Source organism: Onthophagus taurus, chromosome 11, assembly GCF_036711975.1.
Source record: "Onthophagus taurus isolate NC chromosome 11, IU_Otau_3.0, whole genome shotgun sequence".
Lineage (NCBI taxonomy): Eukaryota > Metazoa > Arthropoda > Insecta > Coleoptera > Scarabaeidae > Onthophagus > Onthophagus taurus.
The window spans coordinates 23,062,131-23,084,736 of record NC_091976.1 but is presented as its reverse complement, the minus strand read 5'-3'; the positions used below and the strand labels follow the sequence as shown (position 1 = coordinate 23,084,736).

Below are 22,606 nucleotides of genomic sequence, written 5' to 3'. Positions count from 1 at the left end.
GATCCTTTCATATTTTAACGGTGTAGACAAAATTGAATATGAATGAATCGTGTGTCGAGCAAGTGTAATTATGTATAAGCTTCAAATAAATATTAATCAGCTCTCTATCTAATGTCACGACAAGAACGATTAAAGAACAAAGAAAAATTCCTTTTTTAAATTAATCTTAATATACACCCACTATAAAAATTCATTTGATTTATATTTATATTTATACGATTGTTAAATCGATTTAAATTTTGGCTTTTGACATACAAAATCGTAAAAATTTTATGATTGTAATAAAAAGTTCGCCAAAAATAACTTTTTAAAATTAATTTTTCGAATTTTCCACTCAATTAGATTTACTCCTATTGAAAATCATCGTAATCTAATAATAATATTTAACTGATTTCTGGTGTGAGCGTGCGCGTTCAACAGTTGTCACCGGGGTTTCGAGGGGGCTCGCGGGGCATCTTCCAGAGCAGCAGCCCTCCGGCCCAGTCGTTCAGCGTCAACCCTTGGCTACAAAAGATTCATCTCGTCATTAACGTGCATTTTCTTTTAAAAAAAATTACCCCAAATTTCTTCAAGTGGCCGAAAATGTCATTGATTTAAGAACGATTTCAAGACATTCTTAAAATGGTACGTTTTAAGGGAATTTTATTCTTTGCGTAGGGCATTTTTATGGCTTTCCTTTTAAAGTGTATTGATTGCATTTAAATTTTGTGTTTTAGAATTAAATGTTGATTTAGAATGTTTAGTTAGAAGTTGATTTAAATGTGAATTGATGTAAGGGCAATTAAGGCGTATTCGATGTTAATAAAATACTAATGAATGAGTAGTTGTAAATCGCTTTATAATGAAGTGTATTGAATTTAAATAAATTAAAAAAAAATATCACAATAAATTAGGTGTGTTTATTGGCGATAAAAATTGTTAAAAGAATATAGTGTTTAAAAGATTTCCATTTAAAACGTATAATTTGTGGAAATAAGGACATAAATTAGTATGAATGAAAATAAATTGTTGCAAGATCTATTTGTAGCCTAAGTCTCTTTCTTATTTGAATTTACAATTTTCTTAAAGGTATTACTTATTCTCCTACTGTATCTGAACTTTGAAACGAATAACCGAACAATATCCGGACAGAAAGAGAGTGTGCCACACGAGAAAATAAAAAAAAAATGTTTTAAAGGTTTTATACAACGAGCCCAACCCATTTTAGTATCCATGATACCTATCGTTTGATAACTTGTAATCGTGTGATTTTTCTCCATCCTTGACATTCACTCCAAGTGACACCACGAACAATCTTACTATTAACATTTTTTTTTAGTTCATTTATGTAAATTATTTAGGTCTAACGTCCGTGTTCTATGTACAAAACTTTAATAAATTAATATCCAATTAGAAAATCGATGATTGAATTGAATCGAATGACTGATTAAGTTGATAGTTGTCTGGAACGTTAATTTCATTTTTTAATTGAAACAAAATGATTCATTTCAAGCATGTTTAAGGTGAACAGGTTGTAGATATTGTTAATTTAAAAAAATATTAACCACAAAATACGTAATTTTATTTTATTACGTGACTGCAAGTAGAATTTTATCACTTAGCTCATCTTTATACAATATGTGGTTTTTCTTTCTAATGTTGTGTTACGATTATTATTAACGGTATCTATTAATGTGTTGTCTCTGGATGATAAAATTAAATAGATATAATCCAGTCGTTATAGAGGTAACATCATTGTACTCAAACACCAACTCTAAACAATGTTCAAAGAATGGTTTTATGTTTTTGTAGATATAAAAAGCCCTTGAGCATTAATACAAGTAATATAGCTGATTTTGCTTACTTTTGATTATGAAATGCAAATTGCAAAGACATCATACTTCCCTGTAATTTTGCTACAACTATCAACATATATTCATACAACACTTTGTCTTTCAGAAAGATTGGCGTAAATGATTGGTTGTGATTATTGAAATAAGAGTCCATAATTATGTTACGCTTTTCTTATGTATTACATTTGCTATGAAAAAACTTTGGGAATGGAGCAAGGTACTAATTTTTATATCGTACATATCTAATTTGAAGACGACACACGCTCAAAATGGGTAGTAGCCACGAAGACCTATCCAAGTACTCGTCAATCCTTCAAAACTAATGTGTTGTATATGAATTAATGTACTTTAATACGAAGAATCTGCATGGGTTGGGTTGGTTCTAAAAAACGAAGGTTATGGCAGACTCAAATCCAGATTTAGATAGATGTTTTTTCACCTACTTTTATTTGCCGATATCTCCGCTATCTTTTGAGATAACTGGTTGTGCTGTCGATATGATGAGCATCAACAAATAACGAATAACGTTGCCCATATACTTATTCATACACTTCAAAATTATCAAACTTCAAGTCCGGATGCAGTTATAGAAGCCATTATAAATGATTTACCAATTTGAAAAAAAGAACGCATCTTGGGCTATCTAAATACTGGTTTTATCCGATTAATATCCAAGAAACACGCCAAATAAACAACTCTATACAATGAGAATCAATTTTTTAACTTTTCATTTCGTAGGGATAAAATACTATTCACCACGTATATGATTTTGATAAAAAACAAAAAATGATTTCCAACTTTATTATCGTCATGTCATTATCATTCAACCATGTCCTCAATTGAATCAACAATGAATTTTGTTCACTTTTGTTGTATATGGGTGTCTTGTTCCGAATGCTGTAAATCTCTCAATTCGTTATAGCTTAGACAAGATGCACTATAGACAATAGACAGATTAGAACATGTCGTTGACTGATACCTACTCTCACTCACTGATAAGAATCTACCGGCAACCTGAGAGAACTCGCCAAGGGCAATGATGTTACTATATGGTGGGTTCCAGATCACAATGACATTGAATGCAAAGAAAAGGCGGACAAGCTGGCCAAAGAGGCAGCGAGGACGCTGTTTATTTAACCCCAACCCGGTTGTGGACAACAAAAAAAGCCACTTAAAACTGTAGCTTTACGCTGGAAAGAACTTCCTTAGATTAGCACATGTCGCTGACTAATGCCTACTCTATCGGTAACCTGAGAGATAAGACACAAAATTTTCTGTAAAGTCTCAAGAACCTGCATTTGCCCTAAACCTTTGGAGGGTTTAAGATACAATAGATCTTATAGGTCGCGGTGACGAGAGTAGAATAATGGCTACTCAATATTATGATCAAAGTTAATGAAATTGCCATTAGACCCGACTTGTCTTTAGAATGGATACAATATCGGGCTTATTATATTACGGATGAGATACTACAATTGAAACTGACAATGCTGATTATACCCCCGCCCATAAGCTTTTGCTGTGACTTTTTCCCTAGACTAGCAGAAAATCACTTCGTGACATCAGTTTATAATAATTATTTTCATAATAAGTTCACGAAACGTTGCTATTTGCAAAGAAGATATTACAGTCGAAATCGGAGCAGCTACAATTGAAGTCTTCATCATAGCCTCTGTCGCAAACGATCGTGGCGTCTCTTTACCCAGACTATAATAATTATTTGTTACCTGAAAGGAAGATACTAAAAGCTAAAAAATCCTAAAACCTAAATTATTGAACTCAGAAGACATAATTTGATCCAGGCCACTAAAAATAGATGTTTGTAACCTCGGTTGATAACAATTATTTCCACAACATGATTACAAATCTTTGTGATCTGCAGCCGAAACACTACAATTAAAATCTTCAATATTCATTACATGTAGTAGATATCAAGTAATAAAATTAGTAGCGTCTACATCCATAATCAATTGGAAATAAGACTTCATAGCTTATCTGCGAATAAACAGATACATGTAATATTGCGGCAATTATAACCTCAGCTCAGGTTATACCAAGGTTATACCAAGAAAATACCAGCAAAAGCTGGTATTTTCTTCTATTCGGCTTGGACAAGCCACATAACTTCTTTAATCGATTTTAGATCTCTTAACTCGACGATTTAATTAATTCCAGAGATTCTTGATAATGTTGATCAGTATACTAATCGATGGTGGACCTTGCAATGTGACAGCTAGCGTTATCGTCCTATATGTCTCTTCCTTGAAACTGCTATAACGTAGGAAACAATTATCTTCTCTTAACAAATTATCTAAACAAGGTGTTTCCAATGAAGAATGTATACGGGCAGGAAGTTGTCTGTCAACCTATCAACCGAACGGTGGAGCATAAAACTTGATTTGTCGCTCCAGATGTATTTTGCACAACATTAGAAGAGCAGTTCGATTAGATTTAGTGATCAAAGACTTATGAGCAGTAACACGACCATGAAAATGGAGTAAATGTGCTTTATTACAGATGAAAACAACAATACCTATCGAAACTTCGATAATTTAACTCAGTAGTTGTACTCCTTAAGGATCAGCCATTTCTGTGACACCTCGCGATTACACTTTTCTCAAAATTAGAACTCGACACTGTGTAGCATGTTGCGTGCGCAATAAACTCTAAATGATATCAAACGACGGAGAACGCGAGGAATGTCTGGACCACCGATATAAGCATTGCTATCTATGAGGAAGAGATTAAATGTGAAGTGTTAAACCTCAAGACTTCTTGCACCCAGCTGGCATTTAGTAATTACCTAAATCGTAGTTAGCGTAATTCGGTTTACAATAATTACTCAGATCTGCAAAAAAGGGGTTGTTGATGCTGGATGGCTGACGATTTTTTCCGAAGTACATAATTTTCTGCGTGGAATCAGATTTCGAGCTCAGAAATGGACTATCATGTCAGGATTTGCTGCTTTTGAAGTTATGTGTGAGACACACAATATTATTTTGGTGACTATTCTATACTATTCTATCTACTGCATCATATAGTACTATCTTTACCCTTTAAAATGAGCTCTCGAGCGGTGTTGTACAATTTAACTTCATTTAACTTTTATGGAATCTTTTTTGCTTGAGTTTCATAGATCTTGTGCCAGATTGCCTCTTGCATTGAGCATGTGTCTCATAACATTGAAGTGACCAGCAAAGTCAGCTTGTATAGTTGTGGACCATTTTTCCTGATACCATCTTTCCATTTCTTGTACATCCAGATGGAAATTTGAAATGTTTTTCACTAACATCACCTAAATTGTCAGAAAACCATTATGGTTTTTTTGATTCTTTTAAGTGTAAGGAATGAACAATGAGTACGGCGGCTGGTACTCATACTGCGTTCAGTGTTCAAGTTCACGATAAAATACAGCAAAAAATATTGTACATAATTTCAAAAGTAGCCAAAAAATCCAATTTTTTTTGTCATAACCTCAGATATCTCAAAATCCTGACGTGTTTAAGCAGAAAATTACTTCGGAAATGACTCTCTGTAGACAACAAAAATTTGCAGATCTGTGTTATTTTCAGAACAACATCACAAAGTGTTGTTATATTCAACGAAGTAATGTAATATCAATTACATTCAGAAAACATCAAATAACAACGTCGGATTATATTTTTCGGTATACAATCCATAAAATACTTGGCTGAAATATAGAGAAATAAAGCGTAAAGTTTTTTTTGATAAAAGTTGATTTGGTTCTTATCACCTTTTTTTGTGTCTATTCTATTGGTCATCAAAAAGGAATTTTCTTCCCAAAATGTGATCACTCGATATTTCTATTTAAAATTAGTTTTAGTTGACTAAATTAGAGTCACTAACAGTTCCATTTACCGACATTTTCCGCTTTCAATTAACCGGAAATCCAATTAAGTCCATAGCTGGACCAGACGCTTCACAGCGTTGGCTAAATTGGACGGTTTGAACGTTATATCGATCCCAAAGGTAAAGAGCAATAAAAATCTCCTCTCAGTTTCACGGCCGATTCGCATTCAATTTTTCATAAAAAACCTAATCAATCAAATAGCAAAAAAATAATAATTTATTCCAAGAAATCGGAATTAACATATTTTCAACAAAAACAATCCGAGTTGTAATAAACAAAGTTTACCTTTTTAATAGCCGGATGTATTAAAACCGCTGAATCGCATTCCTTTCACGGTTCAAGAAAGTAAAAAAAATAGGAAGTATGAATAGATCATAGGGTTTGGTTTCAAACTAAAGGACGTGTAAAGTAAATAATGAACGTGTATACGAGATTTATGTTAAAGGAAAAGGCGAATAGGTTCAAAACGAGGTTAAAAACGACACGACAAATGACTCCAACAGTGTTCGGTCGTGAACTCGATTTTAAAACGAGATACCATATCGTTTAGATCCGTTTCCGATTTACTTAATTCGTTTTGATATACTTCCTGTTAAAAGGTATAATTAGGATACATTTGGGTTTGGTTTGAATAAATTAATATTATTAATAAATAAATGAAAAGAGAAAAAAAAAAAGATTGGTTCCGCCCGGGTTTGAACCGGGGACCTTCTGCGTGTAAAGCAGACGTGATAACCGACTACACTACGAAACCAGATAAAAACTATGAATCAATTCGAAAACTTTTTCAAACTAAAATTAATTAATTACCATAAAAATCATTAATAAATAAATATTGTTTTAATTAAAAACGCAACAAAACAATATAATCTCTTAGAATATTTATTAAAGTATCTTAAAAAGAAGAAAATTAAAAATCTATGCAATTAAAAAGAAATAGAGGAGTGCAGAACATAGAGGAATAAGCGTGGAGAGCTTTTGAAGAGCTTATAAAGCCCTCCGGGTCGGTCGTTAAGCACGTAAAATACCCGGGGAGTTTCGAATGCGACCCGTGTCTATGGCAACAGCGTCGGGTTTCGTTCTCTTTAATGGAGAGAAGAGCTATGGAGTTTGCACAAATTGAATTTTCAATACAGTTCCGAAACGTTTTAGTGTAATAAAGTTTCGATCAAAATTTAAACTAAAATTTAAATTTAAATGAGTTAAAATTGTTATATTTAGAACTTTATTTTAATAAAATATAAAGTATCTATATCCACTCAATCCTAAAACATGCGAAAAGGAAATGCAACCCGATGGAAATATGGGTAGGAGACAGCCACATACACAGTTTTTGCAGAGCACAAAGAGGATATGAGGTATATGTTAAATGAACTAGAAAAAAAATACAATAAATGGGGTTGGAAAGGAGAATAAAGATGTAATGAGAAAAGTTGGCAGAGGAAAAAAAAGCGATAAAGGCAATGCATTCAATTCTGTGGAATAACAACCTAATGATACAAATAAAGAAAAATATTTTTAGGGCCATTATAGACCCATTAATGACGTATAGGTCAGAAGTGTGGATGAGAGACAAAGACACAACTCAAAGACTGCTAGAAGCAGAGATGATGTTTTGGAGAAGATGCTGGACCGAGTTGAAAATGTTTAATGTTTAATGTTTATTTATATGTCAAAAAAAAGTTTTTGGACAGACGTCATACAAAATATATATGTATACTTCAACAATGAGTATCTAAAACAGTAACTTAACTAATACAGTTCGGTCATACAGTGGACATTACTAAGGAAATGAGGAAATAAGAAGAAGAATGATGGCACAAAATTCAATTATACAGGATGTTTCGGTGACTCGGGGAATAAATTTAACCACATATACTAGAGTGAAAATGATGACGATTCATGTAAAAAAAAAATAGTAATAGTCTTCAAATTTCAAAGATACAGGCCATCAAAGTTAGGAAATTTTAACACATTTTTCCAAATATCTTAAACACTATTTACAGTAAAGCGCTGAAATTTGGTACAGTATAAATCAATGTCGTGTAAAATTGTTAGGCAATTTATGAGTTGGATCGGTCCGCGGGAACAATGCTTACCGGCTGTTCCTAAAGTTTGTTTGCTCAGAACTTTTTTATTGTTTCATAACCCTACATTTATTTTTGCAGTTTCTAATAGTAAATTTAGTTTAGAAACTTTTATTACTCTTAGATAATATTGATAAAAATCACCGTTTTCGTGTTAAATCCAAAAATGTTGGGTTCCGATTTCAATAGTGCTATTACTAAAAAAAAGAAATGTAAGTTTTTGAACACCTTTAGTATTTTTTATTACTTGTCTTGTTATTTTATGTACTTTTTTTATTATTCCTGTTAGTGTTGTTGGTTTTTTGTTTATTTTTTATTGATTTTTAATTTATTGTTTTTGGATTCTTTTATTAAACCAACTAAAACAAATTAAAAATGTGATTTAGCTAAATCTACACTTGGACATGTTGCACACATAATAGTTATGACAGCTCAGTTCGATTTTCACTTGTCATTGCTAATTCAAATTATTTATTTATTCGGAGCCTAACATTTTTGCATTTAATACGGAAACGGTGGTTTTTATCAATATTCTCCAAGAGTGATAAAAGTTTCTAAACTAAATTTACTATTAGAAAATGCAAAAATAAATGTAGCGTTATGATAGAATAAAAAAGTTCTGAGCAAACACACTTTACGAACAGCCTGTATAGCATTGTTCCCGCGTACCGATCCATCTCAAAAATTGCCTAATGATTTTACGTGATGTTAGTTTACGCTGTACCAAATTTCAACGCTTTACCATAAATAGTGTTTAAGATATTTACAAAAATGTGTTAAAATTTCATAACTTTGATGGCCTGTATCTTTGCAATTTGAGGACTTTTACAAATTTTTTTTTACATGAATCGTCATCATTTTCACTCTAGTATATGTGGTTACATTTGTTCCCCGAGTCACCGAAACACCCTGTAGACACTATAAATGAAAAGCAAGTAAAATGGTATAGATATCTATGCTGAATAAGTAAAGAGAGAATCCCAATTAAGGTTTGGAACTGGGTGCCAGAAGAAAGAAACAAAAGAGGTAGGCCTAGGAAAAAATTAATCCAAGATATCAATGTGGAGATGAACTGGGTGAAGATGATTGAAGCGGCAATAAAAAAGCTAATATCATATGGGTATCATATATTAAATATTCAGGGAGTCATTACGATCAAAAAATGGTATATCACTTATAGGTGAATTCCTCTTTATTTCGGAGATATCTAAGGAATTAAAAAAAGTGATAGTCTTGACGATTTAACGTTGGATAAATTAATGATTTTTATGCTGTCTGAAGCAGTCTTAAATGGAGTTGAACAAAGTCCTTCTACCAGTATTCGTAGAATATCTCATACAACGGGAATTCCTCAAACCACCGTATGGAGAATTCTGCACTATGATGGACATTATCTCTATCATTTACACAAAGTCCAGCATTTACTTCCTGCGTTACGGACGAGGCCTAGTTTACAAGGAATGGTATTAACAACACACATAATTCTTACATCTGGACGGATCCAAACCCACACGAAGCAATCGTTGTTAACCATCAATATCGTTTTTTTGTCAACGTGTGGTGCGGCTTGTTAAATAATCAACTTGTTGGGACTCATTTTTTTGAAAGACGTCTTAGTGCAGAAACTAGCCTTCACTTTTTGGAAGAAGAATTGCCGAATTATAAAGAAGATAGTCTTCTAGAAGCTCATCGTAGCATGTGGTTCCAGCAAACCTTTTGCTTTAATGACGGTATTTCTTAATCAAAATTTTCGAGAAAGATGAATAGGACGAGGTGGTCCTGTACATTGGCCAGCTCGGTCATCTGACTTGTCTAGATTATTTTCTGTGGGGATGCCTCAAATCTCGTGTGTATAATAGTAAGAGTTGATTGACAGAATAGTTGAAACTACTAATTCGCTAAAGAAATTAACTAGCAACATTCTATGACACGAAGGATAGCTACATATTTAGAAAATGGTGGTTCTCATTTTGAACAGCTGCTGTAATTTTGTGTTAATTAGTAAATTAATAAATTTTCTTTCCGGAATATATGGTATAAGTTTGTCGGTCGAGTCACGGAACACCCTGTATAATAGAATATAAAGTGTTAATTGATTAATTTAGTTGACAAATTCTCATCGAATAAAAAGGTTTAATAAAGATAATCTGTTACTTAGTAAACAACTTTTTTAATGAAAGAAAAACATCGAACGAGAGGCGTTCATTTTATTGTAATAAACAGTTTATATTCATTTATACAACGATCTGCATAAGATTATCCATAGAAAATAGGATCTTTTAATGTCTGTTTTTGTACCATAAATATAAAACTACCTACTTCTTATAAATTTTAATCTACGCTTTGAAGCAATCCATTACATTTCAATCCTCACGCGATGATTTTCTTTATCATAAATCTATCAAATTGAAAGCGCAGGCCAACTTTGGATTTACGATAAGTCACACCAAGAGGAATTCGATTCAATCGAAACAGATACATCTCGTGTTATCGATTACGATCGACTGTAATAGTATCTGTAAATAGTTAGAGCGATAAGACACGACTCGTGTATTCGCATTTTTTAGAATATTTTTAATATTGCAGATAAATTTCGACATTTTTGCAATTTTAATCTCGAATTGTTTCTTCATGTCTTCTTGGAAATTAAATTGGCCTTGAGAAGAATACAGCTTTATGGCCGACCTTTTGTTAATTCTGTCTTAATTGTCTTAAGCAATGTGGAAGTAGCAGCAAGATATTGAGTACTCATTAAAACTTTTGATTTTAAAATCTTGTTATTTTAGTGTTTTCAGGATGTTGTTATAGTGTAGGAGGATGCCATTTGGAACTTGATCCTTCCATTTTTTGATTAGATCATCCATATACAAATTGAATAAAAGCGATGACAGAAAACAACCTTGTCTTACTCCTTGATTAATGTAGATCAAATCCAAGTCTTCGTCTGAGATAGTGTTTATTGTTATAGCGGTGTGTCTGTAAAGGTTCTTTATTGCTCTGCATAAGTGATCAGGAAAACCTCTTTTTTTCAGTATTGACCACAATTTGCTGAATTAAATGCGATGTTTCTATATTTTGCTTCCTTCTCTTTTCTATTATTTGCTGTAATGTGAAGACACAGTGATCTACCTCTTCGAAAGCCATTCTGTAAACAACTTGTAAAACAACGAAATTCATTCATCACAATTTTCGTATTTTTCTCGATATTGACGCATCTGAGAGCAAAAGTGCAAGAGAGCAATATTGTTAATAATAAAATTAGCTACAAGTTTTGGTCTAAAAGTTTTTATAACATACTCCATTTACCGAGTGTTACCATTAACAACTTAAAAAAGCAACAAATTCATACAATTTTCATACTTTTGTATTTTTCTCGATATTGACGCATCTAAAAGCAAAAGTGCAAGAGAGGAATATTATTGGTCATAAAATTTGCAATAACTATTGTTCCAAAAGTTTTTTTATAATAGGCTCCGTTTCCCGAGTGTTACCATTAACATGAAAAAGCGACATATTCATACAATTTTCGTATATACGTATATTTGTCGATATTGATGCATCTGAGAGCAAAAGTGAAAGAGAACAATATTATTAAGAATAAAATTACCTACAACTTTAGTTTTAAAAGTTTTTTTATAACATGCTCCGTTTCCTGAGTGTTGCCATTAACTACTTGAAAAGCAACATATTCATCTAATTTTCGTATACACGTATATTTGTCGATATTGATGCATCTGAGAGCAAAAGTGAAAGAGAACAATATTGTTAAGAATAAAATTGGCTATAATTTTCGTTCCAAAAGTTTTTTTATAACATGCTCTGTTTCCTGAGTGTTACCATTAATTACTTGAAAAGCAACAAATTCATACAATTTTCATATTTTTGTATATTTCTTGCTATCGACGCATTTTAAACCAAAAGTGCAACAAAGCAATATTGTTAAGAATAGAATTAGCTACAACTTTCGTTCCAAAAGTTTTTTTATAACATGCTCCGTTTTCTGAGTGTTACCATTAACTACTTGAAAAGCAACAAATTCATACAATTTTCATATTTTTATATATTTCTTGCTATTGACGCATTTTAAACTAAAAGTGCAACAAAGCAATATTGTTAAGAATAGAATTAGCTACAACTTTCGTTCCAAAGGTTTTTTTATAACATGCTCCATTTCCTGAGTGTTACCATTAACTACTTGAAAAGCAACAAATTCATCCAATTTTCATATTTTTGTATATTTCTTGCTATTGACGCATTTTAAACCAAAAGTGCAACAAAGCAATATTGTTAAGAATAGAATTAGCTACAACTTTCGTTCCAAAAGTTTTTTTATAACATGCTCCGTTTTCTGAGTGTTACCATTAACTACTTGAAAAGCAACAAATTCATACAATTTTCATATTTTTATATATTTCTTGCTATTGACGCATTTTAAACTAAAAGTGCAACAAAGCAATATTGTTAAGAATAGAATTAGCTATAACTTTCGTTCCAAAGGTTTTTTTATAACATGCTCCATTTCCTGAGTGTTACCATTAACTACTTGAAAAGCAACAAATTCATCCAATTTTCATATTTTTGTATATCTCTTGTTATTGACGCATTTTAAAGCTAAAATTCAAGAAAGCAATATTGATAAGAATAAAGTTTGCAATAACTATTGCTCCAAAAGTTTTTTTGTAATATGCTCCATTTCTAAAGTGCTACCATTAACAACTTGAAAAAGCAACAAATTCATCCAATTCTCATATTTTCGTATTTTTCTTGATGTTGACGCATTTCAAAGCAAAAGTGCAAGAGAGCAATATTGTTAAGCAAAAGTTAAGCAAAACAAGCATCTTAGCAATAATGATGATTCATCTGGGTAATGCAGGGTTAAAAACCTAATAATAAATAAATTTATCCTTGACATTTAACAAAACAAAACAATTTCTAAACCACAAATTTTTTTTCTTTGTTTCTAGTCTTTGGACAATTCCTCAACATCATCGACACCAACAACACCACTATTTCAAATATCACCGAAAGATGATTACTCGATAAAACCAATAAAAGAAGAGGATTACAACAACGTGATACGTTTCTTAAGAAAATTTTTCTTTCGAGATGAACCGTTAAATACCTATGTGAAGCTCTTAGATGATGAAAATGGAACGTGCCCGGAATTGGAGGAGTATTCCGTGCAAACAATAAAAGACGGAATTTCTTTGATGGCCGTCTCGGCGTCCGGTCAAATAATCGGCGTTTGTTTAAACGGGATTATTCGTCGAAATGAAAATCGGGAGAATTGTAACGATGATAACGACAACGATGTTCATGGTAATGAGAAATTTTTGAAAATTATCCGGTTTTTGAGATACGCCGATAAAATGAGTGAGATTTTTGAGAAATTTACTGATGTTGATAAGGTGCTTTGCGTGAAAATTTTATCAGTTGATGGTAGCTTTAGAGGGAGAGGGATTGCCAAACAACTTATGGATAGAACAAGGTAAATATTTTTTATCTTAATTTTTATGCTGTTTAATTCAAGGTGAAACGAAAGTTTTTTTGTTATTTTTAAATTTAAATTGGCTCAAAGTGTTAAGGTAGGTCCTTGTATAAAACTGTCTATTAATTTATTACTCTGATTACCATCGGTAAAATTTGATTAATTTAAGTAACGAGTTAAAAAACTTGACCTTCCTTCACCTATCAGTAAGATCGAGTACTTTTATTTTTTATGACATTTTTTTTGGTTTAAGACAAATTGCTAAAGAGGAGGATTTTGGACTTATGAGAGGTGATTGTACAAGTTATTACAGTGCAAGAGCATTAGCAAGACTGGGATTTGAATGCGTTTATACATTAAAATACGAAGATTACACCGAATTCGGTGAGGTCACGTTTTCGCCATCACCACCACACGATGCGTTTACAATTTATGTTCAACAAATAAATTAAAAACAAGGTATATGAGAAAAGTAAAGCACAACTTAAACCAAAGATTTAATAATAAATATTAAATATTAATAATAAATGTTTTACATGTTAAATGTGATAGTTCAAATAAAAAAATCTTTTATTCTACAAAGTTAGGATTAAACGAGGAAAAAATTCTATCTTGCAAATTGACAAGGTCATCATAAGAGCAGTTGGAACAACGACGTTTGTTGTTGGGTTGTAATAATTCTTAAAGGCCCCTTCACCTCGGTATTCTTGAAACAATACGCGTAGTGTATGTAAATTGTGAGTATTTAAAATGCATGTAAAGTTGATGACACATCTACTACTGCTCTCATGACTACTGTTTTTTAGCTACAAATCGCGCGATCCGACCACCAACTCTTTGTATTGTTTCAATTGCATAACAATGAATACATTTTGCAAGAAGTTCATAACGCGGTTTTGAACAGGTGTTTTAATGTGGGTGTTTTCAAATGCGCTCTATTAAAATGTTGGTTAATTTATTTTTTAATTGTTTAGTTGAATTATATATTGAATGGTTTTTTGTATTAATAAAAATTGTTTTAAAAATTATTTGTATTTTTCTTTATTCATTCACGAGAAATAACTTTTTAAAAAAATTCTTTAGCAAAAAAAGTAATAAATTTGCATGGAGACAATATCAAATTTACTTCATTTCTATCTCATACTATATTTTGAACTAGTCAAGTTTTGTATAACAATGTCAAGTCTCCAAAAAACTTCAAGATTGTACTTAAAATCATTTTTGTATCAAATCCTCATCAAGGTTGCACTAAAATAAAGTATACATATCTCTGTATTGCCGCCTGATCATGTTTATATTAAGTCAAATATGTACAGAATCCAGTCCATGTCAAGTCTGCATATCAAGACTACATCGTATCTCTGTAAAATCGATGCCCTGGAGATGTTTTGTTGGGGCAGAATGCTTAAGAATGAAAACATTGCAAAATTTAACAAAGGGGGGACAAAGTCTAGCGCACACATTCTAGATGGTTGAGAACAAGGATGAATGCAGAAATGCTCTGGAGAGCAGCTTATGAAAGCATGATTCTCTCTATCATATCAGATATCAATTCTCCAATAAGCTTTCATCGCACCAACTCATCTTCGTATCAAGTTTTCATTTTGTTTCAATCAAGTCAAATTTGTGCTTTCAACTAATCTCGTGATATAACTGCTATTGCAGGAAATAGTCAAAAAGAATTCAAAAGTCATCTAGGTTGCTGTTAAATTATGTGCATAAATTAACATAATCATTTTATTACCAACATAATAGAAGAAAATGGTTTTTAGCTTAATAAGTAATAATTGTAGATGGGAATCATATTGATAAAAATTGTTCATCAGATTTCCAACGAGAGAACATAAATATCATGTGTCAATATAAATGTCATTTAAAGAGAAAACAGAAGTAGAGCTATGCCCTACAAGTCCTAAACACTAAATTGGCAATCGGAAAAATCCATCGGAGTTGCTTCTTAATACATTGACAATTTGGTAATCGAAAAAAGTCCATATTCGAAAAAGGGAAGGTTATGACGCTAAAACTGCAAATTAAAACCTTATGATAGGTTGGAACAAATATTTTAAACCTACCATGAAAAATTGGACAACAAAAAAAATGGGGAATATAAATCATTTCACAATCCTAGTGATGCAACCCAAGGTTAGGTTCCCCAAAAAGGCCAAGCAATATACTGGAAATGAACATAGCGAACCTAAGTAACCTGAACTGGAGGTACATAGTTAGATTAAAAACTGGAATCTGCTTCTCTGGACGGTAGCGCTACAAATCCCACCTCCGTCAATGGTTACACGCCAATGGATGTTAGATGAAAAGCATCCATTCCATAAAATCTCAAAATCCCTTAATTGACATTTTTGACCAGATTTTTTTTAATAACTCAAAAACTGAAAATGCTAGAGAAAAATGTTATAGATGAGAAATTTTTGTAATGATACAAGAAAATGATATCTGCATGCGATTATAATCTAACTAGGATTATTACCAACCTAACAGGTTTTAAAGCAAAAACATTTAAGCATTTATGATTTTAGCAGAAAAAACAGTTTTTAACTCAACAATTAATAATTATGGATGAGAATTATGTTAATGATAATTGTTTATAATAAACCACAAAATCATAATCCACAAGAAAATTCTCTACAAATATTTCGTCTTTTTAGTTATAAACCATAAAACTTCAAAATCCCTTAATTGACGTTTATGAACAATTTTTTTAATAACTCAAAAACTGAAAATGCTAGGGAAAAATGTTATTGATGAGAAATGTTTGTAATGATGCAACGAAATGATATCCGCAAGCGTTTATAATCTAACTAGGACTACTACCAACCTAACAGATTTCAAAACAAAAACATTTAAACATTTTTGATTTTAGCAAAAAAGCAGTTTTTAACTCAACAATTAATAATTATGGATGAGAATTATATTGATGAAAATTGTTTATAATAAACCACAAAATCATAATCCACAAGAAAATTCTCTACAAATATTTCATCCTCTTAGTTATAAACCATAAAACCTCAAAATCCCTTAATTGACAGTTTTGAACATTTTTTTTAATAACTCAAAAACTAAAAATGCTAGGAAAAAATGTTATGGATGAGAAATGTTTGTAATGATTAATGATGCAACAAAATGATATTCGCAAGCGATTATAATCTAACTAGGATAATTACCAACCTAACAGATTTTAAAACAAAAACATTTAAACATTTAAGATTTTAGCAGAAAAAACGGTGTTTAACTCAACAATTAATTTTTATGGATGAGAATTATATTGATGAAAATTGTTTATAATAAACCACAAAATCATAATCCACAAGAAAATTCTCTACAAATATTTCGTCTTTTTAGTTATAAACTATAAAACCTCAAAATCCCTTAATTGACGTTTTTGAACACATTTTTTAATAACTCAAAATCTAAAAATGCTACGAAAATATGTTATGGATGAGAAATGTTTGTAATGATCCAACAAAATGATATCTGCAATCGATCATAATCCAACTAGGACTATTACCAACCTAACAGATTTTAAAACAAAAACATTTAAACATTTAAGATTTTAGCAGAAAAAACGGCGTTTAACTCAACAATTAATAATTATGGATGAGAATCGTATTGATGAAAATTGTTTATAATAAACCACAAAATCATAATCCACAAGAAAATTCTCTACAAATATTTCATCCTTTTAGTTATAAACCATAAAATCTCAAAATCTCTTAAATGACGTTTTTGAACAATTATTTTAATAACTCAAAAACTAAAAATGCTAGGAAAAGATGTTATGGATGAAAAATGTTTGTATTGATACAACAAAATGATATCTGCAAGATTACTATTTTTTTATGTTATTAATTAGGAAATTAATGCTTAAAAGTCGTGCATATTTGAATTGATATGTTATGGATGTAGCGCCTGGGCTACAAGCGACATCAGCTTAGTGAAAATGTGCATCCATAAAAATTGTGTAGTTTAGTATCGATATGTTAAGGTTGTAGCTCCTCGGCCGGAAGCGACCTTGACTTAATATGGAAATGCATCCTTAGACGGACTTGTAGTTTAGTATCCATATAATATGGAGCTAGTAACAAAAACATATTCTATAAACAATTTTTTTCTAGCCATTCACACATGTAGTTATTTTACACAAGAAGGAGGTCGAATTTTTGCACGATTATAGTACTTTTCCACTTGTATATGCCTTATAAATCTCAAACAATAAAATTGTTTATTCATCAAGAAAAAACAATAAAAATTCAAATAAAATAATTGTTTTATTCCACACTGACGAGAAAATTAATGACGTAGAGTTTTTTTAACATGCAAATTACCGTCAAACTAGACAAGGCAGATTGCAAAGTAATAATGCCGATGACGAAGGTTAAGTAACAAACATTAAGACTTCTGCTCATTGTATTCGTCATATTCGAAAACATGTTTTCGCCGACCATTGTTAACTAAATTATGCACACTTCACGCTTCAAAACCACATTTTTTATTCAATTTTTACGTTTGAATGGTACTTGTTTTTGCCGTTTTAAATTTTAATACAAAAGAATGGCCAGCTCTTTTCGGTCAGTAATTTTTGCGTTGTTGTAGGTCGTGAATTTAAAATAACTAATTTGTAAAATCGTTCATTTAACAATTTGAATCATAAAATTACCTTAAATGTTAATTTAAATATAAAATTATCAGTAAATAAATTGGGTTATCAACAACGGATGTGTGAATTCATTAAAAAAATATAAATAAAACATGTTTCAAGGAGAACTTTTGTGAGATAAATAATTTAATCATTTTTCAGACTTTATTGTAGTTGAGACCTTGGTTTGGATCTCGGGTTACAGATTAAAAGTTCGTTTACCTGGGTTTTACTTGCTCTTCAACATACTTTAAAAAAAGATAATTAAAAATAATAATAAAGTGGGTTTGGTTCTGAAATTATTTGCTTCATTTCCTTTTACGAAATCTTCTGAGAAATCTCACATGATGACCAAAGTGAATTAGTCGCGGTTTTTTTTGGTTACGTTATTCCATTAAGAACGGGTAAAGTTTAAGGTTTTAACTACCTGTATCATTAAATTACGCAAAAGAAAAAAAAATTACGTAATCATAATCTTGCTTGATAATTACCTTATTTTTTTTGTTTTATAATTTTTTTATCATACCATGAAAAAAGTACTAAATCATTCAACGTTTTTTTTAGGCAATCCATAATTTTCATAAATAATTAATCATTAAATTATTTTTATTTTTTTTATCTGATGTAACTTAACCACTATAAAATAAAAGTTGCAAACAAGTTTTACGCCAATCATAAAATGTTAAAGATTTCAAAGTCAAGATCAAGTATTAAAGTTAGCATTTGCATTATTTATAATCGCACCGGATGGTAATTTTTCTTTCGTTTGTGTATAACAAGCGTAAACGTGCATTGAAACGTTTAATTAATGTTAAACAACATCAATTGCAGTGCGTTAACATTTCGTTTATATTTTCAGCCTTAACCGTTCTAAATAAATCGGTCCTCTTCTTTAAGTGACTGATTTAGAACCCATCTTTGCGTAGGTCGTGTACTTTAATACTATTTTTAGATTTAACAGATGAATTAAGAACATATATTATAATACATAGTAAATTTCTTAATAAAAGTAATCAAAAACAATTTAGAGATAAACAAATAATTCGAAAACGATTGCTTATGCAAAGTTAAGGAATAACATCACATTGTTATACAAAAAGCCTCGTGTGTTGGTCAACGTGTATTCGTTTTACAAAAGCGACATTGACGTTATCGCTAATTTAAATTAGTTTTAGAGTGAAACGTTTTAGTTTTTAGTTGGTCAAGAACGAATTGCACGTGATTTATTTGTTTTTAGCAAATAAAAAAAAATCCAATTACAAATCAATAGATGAACAGATAAAAATTACAATAGCGGCTTTGTCGATTGAATTACAATCTAATAATGGATTGTAATTTCATCTTTTGAAAAAGAATCGTTTTACAAACGTCCTTGCCTTTTTATATTATTACATACGGAAAGTGAAGTCATACGATATTTTCTACGTATTCAAAATACGATAATTATAGTAAATAGTGACTATTTTCGTTATATAAATTGTGTTCCTTTTGTAATTTAAAGATTAAAAAGGTATGACGCAAATGAATTTATTTGTATGTGACGTCTTCAATCGTTTGATAATGATTATTTTATTCTTAAATATAATTTGTGTGGAGTTTTTAAAGCGTATGTAACGATTTTCTACGCCTTCGTTCATCTACATAGTCAAATCGAAGAATCAATTTTCAACATAGCTTGATTATTGGAGATTTTAATCCAAACCATGCAAAAACTAAAAACATTAGTCAATTCGTATCTTAATTTTGAACGCATTAAAACTGCTCCAATGTTGTTTGATGATCAGAATCTATTACATCATCCCATTTAAACATTTTTAGCATCTTCCACATTTTTTGATCAACCATTGCATAATCTATAACCAACGAACGTCTTGTTCCTACATATCGATTCCATCCTATCTCCTCCATGCATTTCAAGACTTCTTTACTATCTTTATCGTATAAAATATATTGATTCAACCCTAAAAAATTACATTTTTCTTAGAAAGAAGGTAAATGCGATCATGTACAATTCGTTCCTCGTACCTCGTAGACGTCCTTTGGTACGAATGTCAAGAAATTTATGCAATTCAAATAAAAAAAAATATTACACGTGTAGACATGTAGACATATAATAAATAAACAATAAATCAAGCCTACAAACGCGTTTGCCGATATAAACAACGTGCATAACGTTAATTAAAAAAAATAAATAAAAGATTATCTTTTTATCTCAATTCTCAAAAAAGATTGTGGTAAAACGAGAAAAAATGATGTATAAAGATTTATTGATATAACATTCGTGGTTTACAAAGAAAAGGATGAATTTTGAAGGTATTTTAGGTGGAAGGATTTGGAGGTGAACGTAGACAAAACGAAGATGATGAAGTTCTATAAAGGTGATCGAGGAAGTACACATACTTGGCGTACAGATTTAAAGAAAACAACAAGAAAGGCGGGCATATTAAAATATTGGCAGCGAAAGTGAATAAGGTTATGGGGGAGGTATGGGGTGATAGGATATTTGGGAACGATGTGGGAAAAAGGAAAATAATGTTTGAGAGCTTGATAAAAATTTAATGGTTAATATATGTTATGATGTATGGAGATGGAAGAAACAAGGACTTTTAGAAGATGTGCAGACCAGGTACTGGAGCTGGGTGCTGGGGTTGGTTAGGTAGACTCCGGGGGTGGATGGAAAGGTGCATTATAAAACCTTGGTTGACTGTGCCGTAGAGAGATTGAGACAGGAAAAAGTCGTTATGGGCAGCGAAAAAGGGAGGAATACTACAGAAGGGTGGGGTATTCAACGGAAGAAGTGAACAGGAAAAGAAAGGAGGGGATTGAGATGTAATAAGGGAAAGATGGTACAACCCAAAATATGCCAAAATTGTAGCGGAGGAGTTACCAAAGTACCTAATGACAGAGAGGGATGAGGTTGGTACCCAGATTTAGATGTGGCAATGAAGAAAGGGCCAATAGATATTGGATGCAGGATGAGGAAAGATGGTGCAGACTTTGTGAGGAAGGCTGGAAGTCTTTGCACCGTCTGCTGGTGGAGTGCAGTGAGTTGAGAAAAGGTAGATTGGAAGCAGGTGCTGGGGGAGAGAGCAGGAGATGGATAGGGGAGTTGGTGGCAGCGAGTGACAGGGACAAGCTGGTAAAGAGATAAGAATTATATAAGTTATACTTTGTACTTTGGTACATGTTGTGGTACTTTGTATAAATTGTAACCTTCTGGGAAACAATACATTATTATTACTTAATTATTATTATAAAGAAAAGTATGTACTTTTTTAGGAATAAAACCATTCTTGAAAATCTCTATTCATTCTTGAGATAAAAATGTTTTCAACCAAGAATTTTTAAGATTTTATTAAAATGACAGTTTTCTATAATCAATTTTAAAAAGATATCTTGATAAAACATGCGTGATTTATAAAGAAAAACATGTATTTTTTCATGAATAAAACCGTTCTTGAAAATCTCTATTCGTTCGTGAGATATCAACTTTTTAAAACAACCAGAATTTTTACGATTTTAAGAAGATAACAATTTTATACAATCATTTTTAAGAAATCGTGATAGATGGAATTCTTGAGATATCTTGATGAAACATTCGTGATTTATAAAGAAAAGAATATATTTTTTCATGAATCAAACAGTTCTTGAATATCTCTATTCCTTCATAAGATAATAACATTTTAAAATAACCAGAATTTTTACGATTTTAAGAAGATAACAATTTTATACAATCATTGTTAAGAAGTCGTGATAGATGGAATTCTTAAGATATCTTTATGAAACATTCGTGATTTATAAAGAAAAGAATATATTTTTTCATGAATCAAACCGTTCTTGAATATCTGTATTCGATCATGAGATAACAATATTTTAAAACAACCAGAAAATTAACGATTTTAAGAAGATAACAATTTTCTACAACCACTTTTAAAAGGCCGTGATATATCGAATTCTTAAGATATCTAGATGAAACATTCGTGATTTATAAAGGAAAGTATATATTTTTTCATGAATCAAACAGTTCTTGAATATCTCTATTCGTTCATGAGATAATAACTTTTAAAACAACCTGTATTTTTATGATTTTATGAAGATAACAATATTCTACAATAATTTTTTAAAAGTCGTGATAGATCGAACTCTTAAGATATCTTGATGAAACATTAGTGATTTACAAAAAAAAAGTATATAATATATATATACTAAAAATATTATTTTCTCATGAATCAAACCGTTCTTGAAAATCTCTATTCGTTCATGAGATAATAACTTTTCAAAACAATCAGATTTAGATAACAATTTATAATTTTAAGAAGATAACAATTTTCTACAATCGTTTCAAAGTATATATTTTTTCATGAATCAAACAGTTCTTGAATATCTCTATTCGTTCATGAGATGATATTGATATTATTATTAATATCATTAAACATATTGTCATTTTGTTTTTGTTATTATTTTGTTTTTTGTTAATTTTTTCCCTTTTGCTGGTTTTTGTTTACTTTTATATATATATATATATATATATATATATATATATATATATTTTGTTATTATTATTAACATTAATTTTTGTATTGTTCTTCTTATGTATTATTAGTGGATACTTCACTGGGCCTGTCCTGTTTGTATCCCAAAGATTACAAATAAATAAATAAAAATAAATAACTG

General features: G+C 30.9%; 1 protein-coding gene and 1 non-coding gene across 2 annotated transcripts; one reads left to right on the top strand and one right to left on the bottom strand.

Annotated features, from left to right (window-relative positions):
- Window positions 1-486: 486 nt before the first annotated feature.
- LOC111427414 (arylalkylamine N-acetyltransferase 1-like) lies at window positions 487-14,306 on the top strand. Its single transcript, XM_023062552.2, has 3 exons — window positions 487-624; window positions 12,755-13,278; window positions 13,532-14,306. Exons 1-3 carry the CDS (start codon window positions 622-624, stop codon window positions 13,728-13,730), a joined length of 726 nt encoding a protein of 241 aa, XP_022918320.1. The 5' UTR covers window positions 487-621; the 3' UTR covers window positions 13,731-14,306.
- On the bottom strand, window positions 6,384-6,457 carry TRNAV-UAC (transfer RNA valine (anticodon UAC)). Its single transcript has one exon. It is a non-coding gene; the product is annotated as a tRNA-Val (tRNA).
- Window positions 14,307-22,606: the final 8,300 nt, after the last annotated feature.